The 18,686-nt window shown below is 49.1% G+C and overlaps 1 protein-coding gene across 3 annotated transcripts in view; it reads left to right on the plus strand.

Annotated features, from left to right (window-relative positions):
• Zdhhc14 (zinc finger DHHC-type palmitoyltransferase 14) overlaps window positions 1-18,686 on the plus strand; it is a 170,714-nt gene that overhangs the window by 133,076 nt on the left and 18,952 nt on the right. For 2 of the 3 annotated variants that reach the window (XM_048354362.1, XM_048354363.1), the window contains exon 4: window positions 16,681-16,818. In XM_048354362.1, the coding sequence (XP_048210319.1) occupies window positions 16,681-16,818 (138 nt within the window). The remainder of the gene's footprint in view (window positions 1-16,680; window positions 16,819-18,686) is intronic. The other variant, XM_048354364.1, reaches the window with a different exon arrangement.

An 18,686-nucleotide genomic window follows, 5' to 3' on the forward strand; every position in this document is an offset into this window, starting at 1 on the left:
CTGGAGAAAAATGCCATTTTATAATGTTCTTCCCTGCTGGGACAAGCAATCTTTTTTACCTTGCATTTACTTTATCCTAACTTTCATCATCTGTAACTTCCTACAAAGGCCATATTTTTCCTTTCAGGCTTTGTCTTGGTTTAAATTAGTTTTTTGCCTTACCAAGGGAACAGCATGGAATTTGGTTCCTAAAGTGAAGGAATGTTGGGCCCAGAGTGACAAAGGGGGTGTGTTCCCTTGTATGTTGAGGCTACAGATAGCTCACAGACTCCTAAGTAGATATGTTGGGTGGTGCGCAAGTGCCTACAAATGTACTCACTGATGTACAGTAGATTCAAGGGAGATCTCAGATAGTATAATTCCTTAGAATGCCCAAATGAAAGTTCAGCTGAACAAGACACCAGGAACTCCTCCAAAGGGGTGGAGTGGGGTCAAGATGAATGAAGAGGAGAGGAGGGAGAGGTGCGGACAAGAATCCAATGGCTAGCCTACAAAATGAAGAACTGTGAGGAAAGGTGTAGGTAGGGGAGGGATGGGCGAGAACGTTGAACGGAGTGACGTTGATCGAGATATAGTCATTAACTGCCTTGTTAAATGGCAGCTCCTTTGTACAACTACTTAAAGATAATGATTTTTAAAAACAACAGAAGTAATAAGGAAGCACTTGGGTCCGTATCTCTACCAGTGACTTACACGTGCTGCTTGCACGCCGGCCTCGGTTTGCTCAGCACTGTCGCGGGATTGGTGACCGTACCTACCTCGTGTGATGGTGGGAGGGTAGAGATGCGCAAGCCCTTGCAGTCGGCCTGGCACGGAGCACGTGACCCGTTCGGTCAGCTGTGTTACTGCCACTGCCGCTGCTTTTTGCGTGGCTTTCTCTGGACAAGTCCTTGACACCCGGTAGCCCTCTGCAGGTGTGTCCCACGTGGGGACATACTAGCGCTTCTGCAAAGATAGAACAGGCTTGGTTTAATTTCCTCCCTTTGGTGGTGACACCAGCCAGCCCCAGCGGCCAGCCCACAGGCGCCTTGGGGACACTCTGAAGACGGAGCAGCCTAGTGGCTTCGAGTCTTCCTGGGATCCAGCTGTAGGAAATCTCAGGGCCATTTGTTGGGTTCTCAGTTTGATCCCCATGACGCTAATACGATCGAAAAGTATAAAACTTACCTCTTATGTTGTTTGGCACGGCCTCTCCTGCTGGCCTGATGATTTACCCCACTCTGCATTTTGATGATAATTAAGAATTTGTCATCTGCAGATATAAAATATTTGCAAGGCACCTTCTTCTCCTTATCGTTTATAAAAATCTTTCCCATGTTTGGACACTCGGTTCCCACTTACTCGTCTTCATTAACTGTTCTTAACCCTCTGTTTCTTGTTTTGTGGACTTTTTCTGCCTGGGTTGGCTTCAAATTACGATGCTCAGGTCTCAGGCCTCCTGCATATCTAGAATGACAGGTGTGAGCCACCAGGGCCCAGCCAAGCATTGAATAGTCTGGGTTTCTTTTTTTTTTAATGCCTGTTCTGGGGCTTGAACTCAGGGCCTGGGCTCTGTACCAGGCATTTTTGCTCAATCCTAGTGCTCTGCCACTTGAGCCACAGCTCCACTTCTGACTTTTTTGGTAACTTAGTGGAGATAGGAGACTCCTAGACTTTCCTGTCTGTGGTTGGCTTTGAACCATGATCCTCAGATCTCAGCCTCCTGAGCAGCTAGGGTTACAGGCATGAGCCACTGGTGCCCAGCACACTGGGTATTCTTAATACAAACTAAACCTGGAATAAAAGGAGACTTATTTGAAATTCATTTAGTCACATGTTTTGGACAGATTAGTGAGAAGAGTTGCTAAACATGAAGATGAAGCAAAGCAAATACTTGCAAACAGACTCTACAAGATTCCTTCCAACCCTGACCTGACAGGCAGCGGGCGGAGCCTGGAGGCTTAGAAGTGGCCCCTGGAAGCCGCAGCTGCCTGGGTCCCAGGCTGCTGTCCCGTCTGGGCTCGGTGCCCCTCTCTGCACCTGTGATACCGCATCACTAGGGACTGGAAGGGAAGAGGAGGCCACCCATGCGCCCCTCAGGCTGTATTGGGCCTTGAGGGGTCCCAGGCTGCCTCCTCCGTGATGTGGGTCTCAGAGCTCAGACCCAGCTCATGCACCACCACCACTGGCCCCTAGAAACGGTCACTGCTTTGTCCGACTGGGCTCTCAGAAGCTGAAATGAGGAGTTTGGCACCGTAGTTGCCTTCTCGTGCAGGCTAGCATCCTGAATTCATCTCCTACCTGCGCAGCCAGAGAGCTGAGAGCCAGGGCCGTGCCGCTGCATCCCCTGGCCACTTCCGCCGTGGGAGTGGAAGGGTGAGGCCCTGCTTCCCACCTATTTTAGGACGTTCCCCAAACAGGAAGTTTACTTGGATGGTAGATGGCCAATAAAATCAAACCGTTTGTGGAGGTCCAGTACAAAAAGCAAAACTGATCTCAGAATAGAAACAACTGAACCAACCATCTATCTCCAGAAGACAGAAAAAGGATAGCAAAATAAACTTGAAGAAAACAGGAAGAAACCCATGACCCAGAAAACTGAGCAGTAAATAAGATGCCTTGTCTAATTTTCCTGGAATATAGACAACCAAGAGATAAACCTCTAGGAAGAAAAATAAAGAAACATAGCAAGAAAGTGGAAATACCAGTTTCAAATTACACAAATGTAGGTGACAGTTTCTTAATTATTGGTAAGTAAATATATTGCTTTGTGTCTCATATAACTATATGCTAGTTGATTTGAAAATTCAATGAAACATGATTTTTATTAGAAATACACCAAAGGATGAGTGAGATACTCCAGTAGATCAATAGCCACAAATAAAATCTCAGAAGTTTGTTGAATTATCCAGGAAAGTACTGGACTTATACAGTTTTACTTCCAAGATTCTGAATAGAGTTTCAGAACTTAGAAAAGGTTGGAGTTTTTCTATTCATTTTATCAAGAGAGTATAACCCTAATGCCAAAAGTCAACAAAAAATGACTGCAAAATAACAACTCAAAAACAAAAATCTCACTTTGAAACAAATACTAGAAGCTAACAAAAACATAGGAAATTTAATCTAGTAGTATAAAGAAAGAATTGTTATGACATAGGAGGGTGTATTCCAGAAATGCAATTTTTAAATGTTAATAATAACTGTTAACGTATCAGTAGCCCAGAGGACAAAAGGTGTAAGATCATGATGATAGATGCCAAAATAGGATTTAATCAAATGTGATGTACAATTCCACTCTAGAACTTAGTAAACCCAGATAGGGAGATGGGGTGGGTAGAATTGGACCACTTCCCATGACTGCAATCCCCTGGTATCACTTGCTTGGTGGTAGGGACTGTGTGGGTGTCATTGAAGGTGACTGGAGGTTAACATTAAGATTCCAAGACTGCAGGTGCTGCTGGCTCACGCCTATAATATTACTCAGAAGGCTGAGATCTGAGGAGCAGAGGCCCGCCCAGGAAGGAAAGTCTGTGAGATTCTTATTTCCAGTTCACTACCAAAGCCTGGAAGTAGAGCTGTGGCTCAAGTGGTAGAGTGCCCATCTTGAGGGGGAAAGCAAATGGATAGCACCCAGTTTAAGCCCAAATACTAGGGAAGGTAGGTAGGAAGGGAGAGAAGGAGGGGAAGAGAGGGGAGGGAAGAAAAAATAACGAGGAAGGAAGGAAGGAAGGAAGGAATCACAGGGTTTTTTAAGAGAAAGTCCATTTGTGAGTTTTTCTTTTCATTGCTAATCTGCCTGTGTGTCTGTGAAGACTTACTGACACTTTATGAAAGGACCACATGGCTCAGGAAAGTCTGCATGGTTGATCGTGAAGGCCACCACTTTGATTTGTCGATTTAAGAGGCTTCAAGTCCATTTTACCCACGCTAGCAAGGTCTGTCAGCTCTATAGGGCGTGGGAGGGGCACCAGCCTTGTTCCGGGGTTTCTTCAGTCCTCCTAGGTTGCTCAGAAAGTAATGCATGCTCTGGCCAAATCCCTCCCTCATCCTCAGTGGTTTGGGGATCTTCGCTCAAGCAACAGAATAATGAATCCCAAGGATCTTCCGTGCCGCGTTTAACCTGAGCTGACCGTCGTGACCTCACTGTTAAAATTCCAGGAAGTCTTTTCTTCTTTCAGAAGAGCTTCCTGTGTAGCAGGTTGGGGTACAGTTCGGTGGGATGAGCAGGGGCCCCGCTGGAAGTCCGCAGTCCCGGGGCACAGGCATGGCCCAGCCTGAGGGCCCCAGGGTGACTTCTGCCCTCCTGAGTTGGCCGCCCAGGCCATGGGGATTGTCCGCATGCACCTGGTCCCGGGAACCGTGGGCAGCCGCAGCAGCTGTCCACAGCGCGCTGCGAGGCGGCCAGCCGTGTGGAAACATTAGTAAGTAGCCACCGTCCTGAAGGGCCTGCTGGAAGCTATGCATTATTTCCGGATGGTTTCATTCCGGAAGGGTTTTCTTCCCCATGGTTTCATTCCATAGGTTTTTTTTTTTCCCCCTAACTCACCTTCAGGCGATGTCTCCTTGGAGGTCAATGTCAAGGTCGCCCACAGGGTTCAGAGCGCACCGTGTTCTGTGCCAGTGCTCGGGGCTGCACACAGAGAAGCAAGTGAGAAAGCTAGCATGCTTTGTGGAGCCACGCATTTGCAACGTTCCAAAGAGGAGATTACAACCAATGCAGAGACCTCCATGGGCTTTATCTTGTGATTCTAGAATGGAGCAACACTTCATTCCATAAAATAGAACAAATGCTCCCACGTGCCAGCGGCAGTGGTTGTTTTTATAGATAGAAAAGCAAAAGGAAGCGTACACAGCAGAAAGTGGATTGGTCATTTCAAAGTTAATTCTCTTGTAAAAGGAATTAGCGAGACGAGACGGCACAGTAGAAAAATAACTGGCTAAGTGAAGCACCAGTGGCTCATGTCTATAATCCCCGTTACTGAAGTGGCTGAGATGCAGAGGATCGCAGTTCAAGGCCAGCCTCTGTCCTCTGTAGAGAAGTCTATGAGCTGCCATCTCCAAAATACACCAACAAAAGTGGTAGGCTGGAGTCATGACTCAAGTGGTTGGGCACCAGCCAACAAGCAAGCCAAGTGAATGGAAAGCTCTGAGTTCAAACCCCAGTACTGGCAAAAAACTAAACAACAACGAATTCACATCAGAATACTTTTTTTGTGAAAGAACTGAAGCAAAGAGCACTCCACTATCTATCATACTAATTGATACTTCCCCCTCGGGAAAGTATGGCTGTTACTTCTTTTGTCCTGATTTCCCAGTCAGATGACAGCAGTTTTTGTTGGGTGATAGAACTTCTAGCATGAGTAACTCTCCTCCATTTTGATTTTTAATCTGGTCTCTTGGACCTTACTGTAGAACTTAGTCCTGAACAATGGCCTTCTGTAATTTGTTACATACAACCAATAAATACAAAAAGCGTTTGTTCTTGGCTGTTCGCACAAGTAGAATTTTTTAATTAAAAAAAATACAGCCACCCTGTCCTTGTCAAGTTTTCTTCCAAGACATATAACACTGTGAAGAAATATTTGAGGAGGTTGTAGTCTTTAGGATAGTCTGATCCCACCAATGTCATCTTAAACAGTTCCATAAAGCAGAGGAGTGAAAGAAAAGAGTGACAACACCAGATGCCATCATTCTGAAGTGGGTGTCCACCTAATGAAGAGGGTCTTGACTGGACCACTGGAACGTAACGCCCAGGGGAAATAGAGACCAGTGAGTGAGTGAGATTCCACTTTGGGAGGACTAATCTGATCCCTGAGCACTAAGTGAATTGATAAGCTGTATTAGCTAGCTGCTACCCACTGATGCTGTGTAACAAATACCATCAAAACTCACACAGGCTTCTCTATGTGCCTGGGATTGTCTGGGACAGCCCTAGAGCTTGGCTCCAGCACTGGCATAGCTTCAGCTATTATTCTCAAATTTTATTCCAAAATCTGGGCTGAAGGGAAAGCAGCAGTCCAGCACAAGTTTTCCTCCTGGCAGGCCATTAGACCATGTCTCTCCCAACCTCTCTTGGTAGTAGCTCCCAAGACTCCATGCCAAGTGAGGCCCATGACATCACAGATGTCCATGGTGCAGGATGTAAGGGGAAGACAAATCTGCACTGAGTAACAAACACCACCTGTGGCACAAGAGGAGAGAAGACTGGAGACGATTATTTTAGAAAGCCTTTTAATCACCAGTGGCTCACACCCATAAGCCTAAGTACTCAGGAGGCAGAGATCTGAAAACTGAGGCTCCAAGCCAGCCTGGGAAGACAAATCTGAAAGACTCTTATTTCCAGTTAGCCAGCAAAAAAACAAAAAACAAAAACAAAAAAAACACCCCAAAAAACAGAAGTGGGAACACAGTTAAAGTGGTAGAGAGCCAACCAGCTATGAGGAAAAAAGGCTGAGAATTTGAGGCCCAGAGTTCAAGGTGAAAAAGAAGAGGAGGAGGAAGAGAAAGAGAAATAACTACATCTTTTGACCCCTTACAGTGTCTTATAGTCACTTTTCAAAAATTGAAGGTTGTTTTGAAACTTCCAGAACCCTAATTGGCCAACAGCAAAGGCTTGGAGAGTTAGGGAGGTAAAAGCTAAAACGTACCTTCCTAGCTCTGAACTTCCTGAATCTTCTGAGATATTTGTGGGTGTGTCAGGCAATCCAGCTGCTCTCTGTTGGGTGTTAGGCAATAAACATTTCACAGAATTCCACCCACCATTTGTAGGAGTTGGGCAGAACTGAGCTGTTCAAGGCTGGAAACGTTGATAATGAACAATAACCTGTGTGCTTTGGTTTTGAAGGCTTAATATATGTTTGTACATTTTCAAAAAGACCTATGAAAACAATTTGGCTTGGGTGGAACAAGTTTTATTCCTTAAAAGGTTAAGGAGTATTTTAAATGAAGGACTAAGAGAAATGGAAAGATTATATTAGGGGAAAAGGATGAATTTTTTTTTAATCCAGTAAAGAGCTGGGCACTAGTGCCTCACGCCTGTAATCCTGAATACTCGGGAGGCTGAGATCTGTAGATTGTGGTTTGAAGCCAGCTGGGACAGGAAAATCTATGAAGCTCGTTATTCCAGTGAACCACCAAGAAACCACAAGTGGCCCTGTGGCTCAAAGTGCCAAGGTGCTAGCCTTGAGCAAATCACCTTAGGGGGAGTGCCCAGGCCCTAAGCTCAGCCTCACAACTGAAAAAAAAAAAAAAAAAAAAAAGCTGCTGAGGATGCCACTAGGCCTGAAGGGAAACCCAGAGCCCCCCGGCTGGCACTCAGCCCAGAGGCGTCCACACGGCCAACAAGGGGACATCATAGAAAGGACTAAGAGGTTTTGGGGGGCAAGCAAGGGTCCTGTTTCCTGGACTTGCCTAAGACATGCTGTGGATACGCAAGGAGGAGTCTTACGTTCAGCTCTGCTCTTCACCGGTCCACCCCTCACCTGAGTCTTGATTTTTCTGCCCAGGCTGCCTTCAAATGGGGGTCCTCCCAACCTTGGCCTCCTACTTGGCTAGTATGGCAGGCACGCTCCACAGGCTTCGGCCTTCCCCTTGGTTCTTAACGCTGGTCGTGACTCACCACGTGAGTACACTCTTAATGGATAAAGACCCGGGGGTAAAGAGCAGAGCCAAGCCACTTGTTGCTTGGGTCAGGAGTGGCTGAGTTGTACGCCGGTGAGTCAGGGCACTTGAGCACACACTGGGTGAGGCTTGCCAGCCTTCTTAAAACAGCTCAGTATTCAATTAGCTGTTGAAATAAGTCACTTGGATTTCTAGGAACTATACTGATATGTCAACCATCCTTTCCTCTTTGAGGTGGAGGCATCAGACTAGTAGTTTCCATGAGATTTTCAGACTGTTAGGGAATACAACAGGTTAAGTGCCATAGCCCCGAGAAACAAGAGTTGAAGGTGAGCACTCTGGGCCTTGCTGACTTCCTCTCTGGTCCTCCTGATGCGTGTATTCCTTCTTGCGTCCATCACACCTTCCTGTCTTAAGCCAGACTCAAAGATGGCAGCCACAGAACTCTTCCATCAAAGATCAGGGACTCTTGAGATGCAAAGCTCTCAGAACATCATCCGTTCACTCTCTACTTGTCTATCCATCTGTTTGATCGGATGTTGGCTATGGGTGTGCATGTGTGTATGTGTGTATTGGTACTGGAGGTTGAACTCAGGGCCTGGGCATTGGCCCTGAGCTTTTTTACTCAAGGCTAACTTTACCACTTGAGCCATAGCTCCACTTCTGACTTTTTATTAGTTAATGGAGTTAAGAGTCTCACAGACTTTCCTGCCCAGGCTGGCTTTGAACCACAATCCTCAGATCTCCTCCTCCTGAGTAGCTAGGACTTGTGGCTTCTTCAAGGAAGAAAGAAGGCTTGAGCCACCAGTGCCCGGTGGCTATGGTAATTTTGAATTCCAAATCCCAACTTCTCCCTGTGCCACGTTCTTAGAAGGTCTCTGTCAATCCTTGTAGAAAAGCCAGTGGGCTTTGGCCATTTACCGGCCATGAACTTTGGCCGGTGGTAGGGCTCGCTCCTCGGGTGTGCGGCCTGCTGCACACACGCAGAGTCCCAGGCAGATGTCTTATTCTGCTGACATCATCTTCAAATTCTTAATAATTTTTAATAAGCTGCTCCCTCTTTTCACTTGGAAGTGGACCCCATAAATTTAGCAGCTGGTCCTAACCGTGAGCGAGACCCATTGCCGGGTTTCTTGGGTGCCTGTGTTTATACAAGTAATTACAGACCTACTAGCTGAAGCACCGTGACTCAGTGAAGTGCCTACAGCTTCATGAGAGCAACAAGGAACAAAACAGCACTATATTTGGAGTCTGAGGAGTCAGTACAGACCCCAGTCTGCAGGCAGGAATATTTCTGTGTGCTTTGTAGTTCCTAACTGTCTCTCAAGCCACCCGTTCGTTCTGGGCCTAACCTGGGTCTGTGAGATTTCCAGTTCTTGTGAAGTCTTTATTTATAGCTCCTCTGCTGAGGCGCGCCAAGATGTCCTTGTTTTCTGTAGGGCAGACATCATTGACTTCAATTCTTAAAAAGGTTCATTTAGAAAAGTTAGAAAAAAACTTTCATAGCATATCATATCTGTGGGAGCCCAGAAACCTGCCTGAATGACATCACTAAGCAGGCAAAAGGCCTGCGATTCCAAGCCAGCATCCTTTGAACCCCATGCCACAATGCTGGTGCAGAAAACAGCACCACACAACCCCCTGGCAGCTTCACCTGGCACTATTAGAACAGCTATGGGGAACATTAACGAGCTGACTACAAATCTGTCATCTACTTATTTATTGGTTGTCATAAGTAATACCAATTCTAAAAAGTGAATGAGGAAATCCACTAGACACACGTGACTGACAGAGAGCCAGCGCCGGTAGCTCACACCTGTAATCCTAGCCACTCAGGAGATCTGAGGATCTTGGCTCAAAGACATCCTGGGCAGGAAAAGCCTGCAAGACTCTTACCTCCGATTAACCAGGAAAACCCAGAAGTGAAGCGATGGCTCAAGTGATAGAGCACTACCCTCGAGCAAAAAAGCTCAGACACGCGCAGGGGGCCCCAGATGCAGACTCTGTGTTCTGAGCAGGTGAAGGGAGAATGAGGAGTTGGCCACCGAGGAGGCTCAGGTTGGAAAAGCAGGCGCCGGGCCCCTCGGCTCTGCGAACACCGGGAAGGCAGCCGCTGGGAGAAGAGAGCCAGACCCCTCCAGCAGGAGCCGCCCAGGGAGGACGGGCAAACCGTCCCAAGGGCTGGGAAGGTCTGCCTGGCCTGAGGTTGGGGAGCACAGTGAAGGGGGTGGCAGGAAAAAAGGCAGTCTCTCCTGCAGGAGGGGATAGAGGCCTGCACACTGCAATGGCCTTCAGATGCAGGGGAGCAGAAGGATAGAAAGCACCAGCATTTCAGTCACCAGAGCCTACTGAGCGCCGCGCACAGAGCAGGGAATGAATGCACCTGTTCCTGGGGCAGCTGGCCGGGCGGGGGCCACAGCTCAGGCTGGAGGAATGAGCAGACGTGGGCTCTGGGGATGGGGGTGTCTGTGGGAGGAGTAGGTAGAAAGGGCCAGGCCAAGCTCACCTGAGGAAAAGGACCCGCGAGAAGCAGCCAGGACCATCACGCGAGGCCACTGACTCGCGGAGTTCCCGGGGCACCCTCACGAGCCACCGTCCACAGCAAGGGTGGCCGCAGGGGCTCGCCTGCCCAGCCCCCGCCCAAACCTGCTGTCTACAGACCGACCAGACAAAGGGATCCCGGGGGAGGGGGGATGCCCACCCCGGCATCCCAGCACCCACGAGGCCCGAGCCGCAGCTGCTTCATGGGAGCGACGTCTGCTCCCAGAGGATAGCATTTAGTAACAGTGACGGGACCCTACAGCATGACACCTGCCAGGACTGGGCAGGAGCCCGAGAGAAGGAGGGGAGAGAAGGCACGAGGCCACCAAGGTCACCCAAGGTCACACGCGACCACAGCATAAAAGGAACAGCAGGTCTCCATTTACTGATTGGTTTTACTTTGAAGGGATTTAGTTGTGTTTTTTTTTTAACAAATAAAGCTAAAACCCTGCAGAATCTTAGTCTGCAAAACATTGGCAAGGACCCAAGACTAGAAGAATCTGCACAGGCACAAAGAAAGCAGTTATCTTTTCGCATTTCATTTTCTACCTCAGAAGTGTCTTCAAGCTTATCTAATCCAAGTTTTACTTGAAGAAATCGAATGCTCACGTAACAATACTATAATAATTTGAGCTAATGCAGAATTAGTTCCTACGATTTCTTGATTCTGTTTTTCCATCAAATTAAGCAGAGCTAATTTTCAGGAAAGGGGCTAAGAAGAAAGAGTGGAGGAATAAACTTCCTGCTTGATCTCAAATACTTCTGTAAGCCCCAGTCCTATCATAAAATTCACTGAGCTGCTCTAACAGATTTTATATATATATATATATGTATGTATATGTATATGTAATATATATATTTATACCTTTTTTTTCCTGGCCAGGCATTGTGACTCATAGCTCCATTAGAGGCTGAAGTCTGAGGATGGTAGTTTGAAGCCAGTCTAAGCAGGAAAGTCCATGAGACTGTTATCTCCAAATAACCAGCAAAAAGCAGGAAGTAGAGGAATGGTTCAAATGGTAGAGCACTAACCATGAGCAAAAAAGCTAAGGGACAGCACCCAGGCCCTGAGCTCCTGCCCCATTATGAGTGTGTGTGTGCGTGCACACACAGACGTTTCTGCATACGAAGAGTCACTCCCCGGGGTCCACCTTGCTGCGAGTGAGAGCCCCGTCACGCGCCGTGTGTGCGGGAGGACTTCTCACGGGTGGATGGGTGTCTCCACACAGGGGCGGAGAGCCCCGAATGTGAAACCTGGTTTTCAGACCCCATACCACAAAGTCAAAGAGTCCTAAGTAAGGTCCAGCCACGTGCCCCCATATGCCAAATCAAGAGACACAGAGAAGGACAGAGAATGGAGTGCGTTACAATGGCAGCCATGGGAAGGCAGCACTTAAGCAGCAGACCCTGGCTTCGGGTTCAGTAGGGAGAATTGGGGGGAAGGAGGTAAGAGAGGTGTGCATGGTTCAGACAGTCCCAGGTCACAGGTGTGGCCTGGTTGACCCTGAGCTCGTCTTTGTCCTTGGAGGAGTTCTGCAGAATGGCGGTTTCTATTGCTGGAACAGGAACAAGGAGGCCTCCTGAGTTCTAGAAGAAGGCTTTGGGGGCTGGGAACGTGGGCTAGCGGTAGAGTGCTTGCCTCGCATGCATGAAGCCCTGGGTTTGATTCCCAAGCACCACATACACAGAAAAAGCCAGAAGGGGCGCTGTGGCTCAAGTGGTAGAATGCTAGCAAAAAGAAGCTCAGGGACAGTGCTTGGGGCCCTGAGATCAATCCCCAGACTGGCAAAAAGAAGAAGAAGAAGGCTTTGCCTGTTTGAGGGGCACCTGGCCTTCCCCACAAGATGCTTCTCACTGAATCTTCTCTCTCGGAGCCCATGGTGATCGCCAAGGGGCGACAGCAGAGAGTAGTAGCTCAGCTCAGCGGGCACAGACATGAGGTTGGGGGATTGGAGTTCATTCACGGAGCTCAGCGAAAGCATCGACGCTGCCTCTCACAGTGGGGGGGGGGGGCTATATGCAAAATGCTGTGATCCCTACAGAAAGCTCAGTGCGTGCCTGGCACGTGGCAGGCTGGGCTCCACCATGGACCCAGAGGAGCCGTGGCGGAGCTGCTGAGGCGGTGACTGAACGGAGCATCTGGCTGAGGTCTGTCCTGCTAGAGGATAGACAGCCACACGAGGTCCAGGATGACTAAGGACTTGGTCCCCGAATCCCTTAGCCGGCTTCATTTTTTAAAAAATATTCCTGTTATGAATTATGTGGAGACCATCAAGATCAGGTGTGTCACCTGCTGTATCTCAGCATTTTGTCCTAAAACAGAACAAATGGAATACTTTATAAGGGAGAGTTCTAAAGTTCCTAGGGTACAAAGGCTCAGGCTTAAAGAAAAGTAGTTTTCCACTTCAGACCTTTAAAAACACAACTTAATTAGAATGTAATTAACATCTAAATTAGTGTTAAACTTTGGTTGTGCATCTCATCAAATCCTCTTGGAGACCAGAGCTTAGGATGGTTGCTGGCTGCTGGGGCCTGGAGCTTCTCCGTGGAGAATCTAGAATGCCTGGGCCGTGCCCCCCAGGGTGAGTTTTGTACCTGTCTCTGGCACCCATTTCCAGGGCTGGTGTTGGAGCCTTCGGAGAGGTTTCAAGTTATCATTTTTCCAAAGAGATCATTGTTTCTCTGGTACCCTTGAACATCACTCTCACGAGCTCTCGTCTTTCCGTAGTTCCCTGTATCCTTTTGCTGGTCACTATCCAGTCTTGGTGACTCCTCACGCAGCAGCAAGGCTTTTCTTCAATGGGAAGAGAAGGAAAGGGACTCAGCCCGGGGCTGCACGGCTTGGGACTCGCTCCTGCTCACAGGTGTTGACACGGCAGGAGTTCCCCAGTCAGGTGCAGACACGGGTCCCCATACACCAAAGAAAGAGACAGGGGAGGCAGGAGAGAGAGACAGATCCAAGGCAGCCCCGGGCACCAGCCTTCTCAGGACACCAAAAGCTACGTCTCCCTTTACTTGTATTTACTGTGGTCAGAGCTATAAAAATGACTCGTCACCTGTGGAGAGAGGAAAGGAAGTCCTCAGAATCTTTGCAGGGTGAGAGGCCGCTGGGTGACCAGGGGACCTCCCAGCTAGCTGATCATTTGTTTTGTTTGTTTGGGGGGATTGGGTTTTGTCTGCTTTGTTTGTGACAGGATCTCCCTGGGGAGCCTGGGCTAGCCTCCAACTTTGCACCCTCCTGCCTCAGCCTCCCAAGTGCTAAGAGACAGGAATATGCCCCCCGGGCCCAGCGAACTCATTATGTTACAGAAATGTGAATACTTGAGAGAACCTTCTGGGGCTTCCAGCCATCCCTTACCCTGACTCCTAGCCTTGGTTCAGCAGTCTTAGGGCAACGCTGACTCCTTCTCACAAAAGGAACCCAAGAAATGATTCAGTGTAGAAACATTCCCTTCTGGCAGGATGCAGACTTGAGAATAGAGATGTGACAATTCCAAAGTTTTTTTTTAAGACACCTGCATGCACGTGCACACTTACACACGCACACACCAACCCCTGTAGTATACAGACCCATTCTGGTTTGCACACACAAAAGATACAGACTGACCTCAGATGACAGTGGCTTCATTCCCTGCAGCGTCTTGAGAATACTTTGGAGGCGGGGATATAGTCTCCAAGTAAAACAAGGGCCTCTGGAACCATGGAGTTTTACGTTTTGGTTTTTTTTTTTTTTTTTGGGCAGCTCCCCACTAGACTGGAGGTCCTGGCGCTAGACAGGTGTAGTCAGCCATCTGACAGAGATTTATTCGGCCTAAAGCCTAGCCAGTACTTGAGCAGACAAACACAAGTCCGCATCACCTGATTTGCTTGCTCATGGGTCAGCGGCGGGCTGAGGGGGAGGACGGGGTCCACATTGTCAGATGGGGTTCTGGTCTAGGAGCTGGCTGGCTTGACGTCTAGGGAGGTTCATTGTCGGGACTCTCGGCTCCGCGCGCTTCTCCCGCCGACAGGAGAAGCACTGAGTGTATCCCACGGGGTCAAGCTGAGAAGAGGTAGAAGAGACGCATACCGCCTGCCTGCAGCCCAGAAAAGACACGCAGGCGATCCGGGGAGAGAGGCTTTATTCTGGGACTGGATTTATATAGCAGTAATGGCGGCAGGAAGGGGAGGGACTTGGAGCGGCTAGCTAGGCACTGTGATAGGCTGGTTAGGCTGTCCATCAAGGGTGATGTCATGGGACTTCCCCTAAGGGCGGACCGTCACTGCCCACAGGACCGCCTCCGGGTTGATCGCCTGCCGCCATCTTGGCGCACACGCGGTCTGAGGCGGGAGGCGGGGCTGGTTAGAGCCGGCTAGGACCGCCTCCTAAAGCTGCAAGCCAGTGCCCAACAGTTCACGTGCAGAGGAGTGATGGGAGATGGGACGAGCCGAGATGGCGGCCCAGGAGGCACCAGGACCTCGGCGGTCGGTCAGCGGAGGGCACGCGCGGCCTTGCTTGGAAGAAGTCAGCCTTAGCGAGGGTCCCTCAGCCACCGAAGGATTTTCCCCGGGACGGGTTTCAGATGGAAATGGCCTCGGGGCCGGGCCTGAGGGCCGCAGGGCCACCCTGCTCTCTCTCCCCCCAGGTGGCAGTCACCCGCCCCCTGCCCCTTCCCTCGGTTTCTCTGCCGCCTCTCCCATCTCCATTTTCTCCAATCACATCAAGGAGAAAAGTGTTTTGGTTTTCAAGCCGGAAACCTCCTCTGTGTCCCCGCCTGTCTCTCCTGCTCGCTGGAGCTGCAGAGCCCTTGTCCGCCGCAGGGCTCAGCGCCCAGCCTGCCTGACTCCCGTGCGCACACCGACAGTGGAGGCTTCTGTGGAGAGCTCGCGTGTTAGGACTGTTGGGTTGTCAGCAGCCCAGTGCGCGTTAGACCCCATCCTCTCCACCTCTGCGCAGCTTTTTAGTGCCTAATTGGAGACAAGAATCCCCTGGACTGGCCTGGCTGGCCCGGCTTTGAACCATCCTCCTCAGATCTCAGCCTCCTGAGTAGCAAAGATTACGGGCACCAGTGTCTCGTGCCCTTTCCAAGAAACACACCCGACATCACGCTTAAGATGAGCACGTGGTGTCCGGTGACCAGAGAGTGCTCACTTTCCCCACCTCCAAAATGTTTTATTTGTATACCCCAACCCGCAGAGCCTTCCAGCACAGAGGGTGGGAGGCGGGGCGGAGAGAGAGAGAGAGAGAATGAGCTCAGGAAGGAAGAGGATTACACAGCTCCGTTGGGTCCCAAGGGTGCCCTTCCCAGGCCACAGGCGGTCTGGCGGAAGTGGGGTGACACTGACCAGTCCTAGATCAGCTGAGCGGTAAAGAGGAGCACTTTGCCATCACAGGTCACCAGCGCGTTATGGGCGGTGTGGCCTCCCCCAGGTGAGGAGCCCTGATCTGTAGTCAGGAGAATCACAGAGTAACCTCGTAGGAAAGCGGGAAGCCGCCATCTGGGGCAGCTGCGTAGGGCCTGGCCTCCAGCCCCGCCGTAGCCTTGACCTCCCGAGCCTCCACCTAGGCATCATCTGGTTTTCCTCACCAAAGGTTTTAAAGCCAAATATAGGAATGTTTGTGATTGGCTTAGACAGCTCAGTTGTAACTGGTTGGGAGGACAAAGGGTTGTCCCTCCCTCTATCCTGCGTGATCTTTCCCTGCAGCCAGCCATCACGCCACACAGTCTCCCAGTTCTCTGTGCAGCCCAGCGGAGCCCAGCACTCCGCAGCAGACCATGAGGACACCATCTTCAGGGAAGATGGGCTGGGCGCTGGGGGCTCCGGCCTGTAATTCTAGCTGTTCTGGAGGCTCAGATCTAAGGATCACGGTTCAAAGCCAGCCCAGGCAAGAAAGTCCAATAAACTACTCAGGAAAAGCCTGAAGCGGTGCTGTAGTTCAAGTGGCAGAGTAAAAGAAGCTCAGGGACAGAGTCCAGGCCCTGAGTTCAAACCCCAGGACTGGTACCAAAAAAAAAGAAGAAAAAAAAGAAAGGTCAAGGAATGGGCAGGAGAGAGATTGCTCTATAAACACTATGATGTTTCTTTTAAGAACGCAGGGGCTGGAAATGTGGCTTAATGCCTCAGCACATGAAGCTCTGGGTTCGATTCCTCAGTACCACATACACAGAAAAAGCTGGAAGTAATACTATGGTTCAAGTGGTAAAGTGCTAGCCTTGAGCAAAGGAAACTCAGGGACAGTGCCCAGCCCCTGAGTTCAAGCCCCAGGACTGGTGGGGGAAAAAAAAGCAGGAAATATTTCCTTCTGATTTGTATGCAGATTTGTACTCCTGTTTCATTAAATGACCCTTGGAGAAGAATGCATACCTTTAATTTTTTGAAAGCTCTAAGTTGTGTTGGAAGACTAATTATGTCCTTGAACTATCTGGATGTTAATAAGCATTTCTCTGAGTGGTTAGCTTGGAAATGCACAATGTGATGTTTGGTAATAGTCTCAGAGTCTGGGGGAAAAAGACATCTCACTAATTGATTTCTACTTTTCTTTTCTGCCTCTCATTTCAGAACGGTTTGATCACCACTGTCCCTGGGTAGGCAACTGTGTGGGGAAAAGAAACTACAGATTTTTTTATATGTTTATTTTATCCCTGTCTTTTCTGACAGTCTTTATATTTGCATTCGTTATCACCCACGTCATCCTTCGTAAGTATGCTGACGAAATCAGATTACGTATGTAACCATTTACCTGACTTTGGCTTTCTGATTTGATTTACTATTTTGATCATTTCGGGCTCTCTCATCCTTCTCCTTCCTCCTTTCCCCTCCTTCCTCCCCCCACCCCACCTCTCTCTTCCTCCTTCCTCTTCATCTCTCCCCCTTCCCCCAGCCTCTTTCCACCAGCACTTCCCTCCCCCACCCCGGGGGGGCTCACCTGGACCAGGTTCACTTCCACTAGCGGCACTTTTCCTTGAAACACCTGTCATCATTCCAACCCGGTGGTTCTGCTAAGGGATTCTCTTGAAAGATTCAACCCCACATTCTGTATAAAGGCCTTGGTGCCACAGTGATAACAACCATGAACAGCAGAGCCTGTTTTCCTTAACACAATATCTACTTGGATCACAAGTTACTCTCCCTAGAAAACAAGGTCTGGGGAAGAATGGGTTTCCTTGTACACACTTTGATATGTTTAAAATATACCTTTACTGAGATATCCATTTACCTGCAAGAAGGTAGGCTATATTAAAAATTAGATTTAGTTGTAAATGAGCTTAATGTGTTTGTGTAAGCAAAAATTAAATGGCATTTGTGTTCCAATCCCCATTCTGCACGTCACAACTTTGGCTTTCTTTGGTCCACTGGTTCTTTGCCTCTATCAATGGGAAGTGAGCAGAAGGAAGTTGATTGACTTTGAACTACACATTCAGGCCTTTGAGCCTCCATCGTGGTGCTATTCGCTGCATTAGAAGCCTTTCCTCTCCCCCAGATTCCTGAAGTCTAACCAGCCCCCTGTTACCTGCCTGACCTGGCAGGCTTCTGGAAGGACCCAAAGAGACCCCCTTGCTTCCCTCCGCAGTGATGGCCCCAGTTGGGGCTGGCGCCTGGGGGTGCGCTGCGGAGCTGCCCCCCTTCTGTCACCGCCCACCATGGTGACATTGGAGCCAGGGTCCTTTCTCTAGAATCACAAATAAGAACCAGAAAGAAAGCCTAGAATATTAAATGTTATGTTCAAAGAAGCAATTGGGGACCCAACCTGAGAATAAATATCAACCAGGATACCTGTGACACTGAAAGGTAGAATTGGAGCCTGAGTTCCTGTCGTCTTCGAAGCCGTGTTTGGGCTATCAAATGCTATTTGCTATATGCTATCAAATGGTATTTATGACTGCACCTCTAGTGTTCTGGATGCCAGGGGTCCACTTTCACTCAGTCATTTGTGAAGGAAAACACACACACACATACACGTATGCACTAACACAACTTTCACACGGACTTACAATCATACTTCACACCGTCTTTTACACCTTCCACACGCATTCACTCTCACTGCATACACTCAGATACAGACACACAGTGGCATTCGCAAGCCTCTTGCTCCTGTCACACTTGTTCACACATACTCGCACACCCCTACACGTGGAGAGGCTCGTTGCCTGACGCAACTGGGGGATGTGGAGTCCACGCCCACCGCCACTCAATTCTCACTCAACCTTGGCTCCCGAAGACCGGGGTCTACTGTAATTTAAGCTTAAATATCATTCATCCCAGCTACAAAATAGAATGGAAATGTGTCTGCCTGAAAATACCTGAATATTTCGAACAAAAGCTAATACGCCTCTCCTTTCCCCTTGTTCTACACCTCCAAAGCCCCCACCAAGTACCCCTATTCCCAGTTTGGCTGGGCGCCATGATGCTTTTAGGAAAGCAAAGGGTTTGCATGGCCTCTATATCCCCATCAGAGTCAGAAGGCAATGGACCTGTGGCCTGAGCCTTCTCTGCTAGGAAGCAGGCACTTAGTGGAGGCCGGGACCGGAGGCTGGGGAGAGTCCTGGCCCCTCCTTTTCCGGTCG

This window comes from Perognathus longimembris, chromosome 9 (genome assembly GCF_023159225.1).
Source record: "Perognathus longimembris pacificus isolate PPM17 chromosome 9, ASM2315922v1, whole genome shotgun sequence".
Classification (NCBI taxonomy): domain Eukaryota; kingdom Metazoa; phylum Chordata; class Mammalia; order Rodentia; family Heteromyidae; genus Perognathus; species Perognathus longimembris.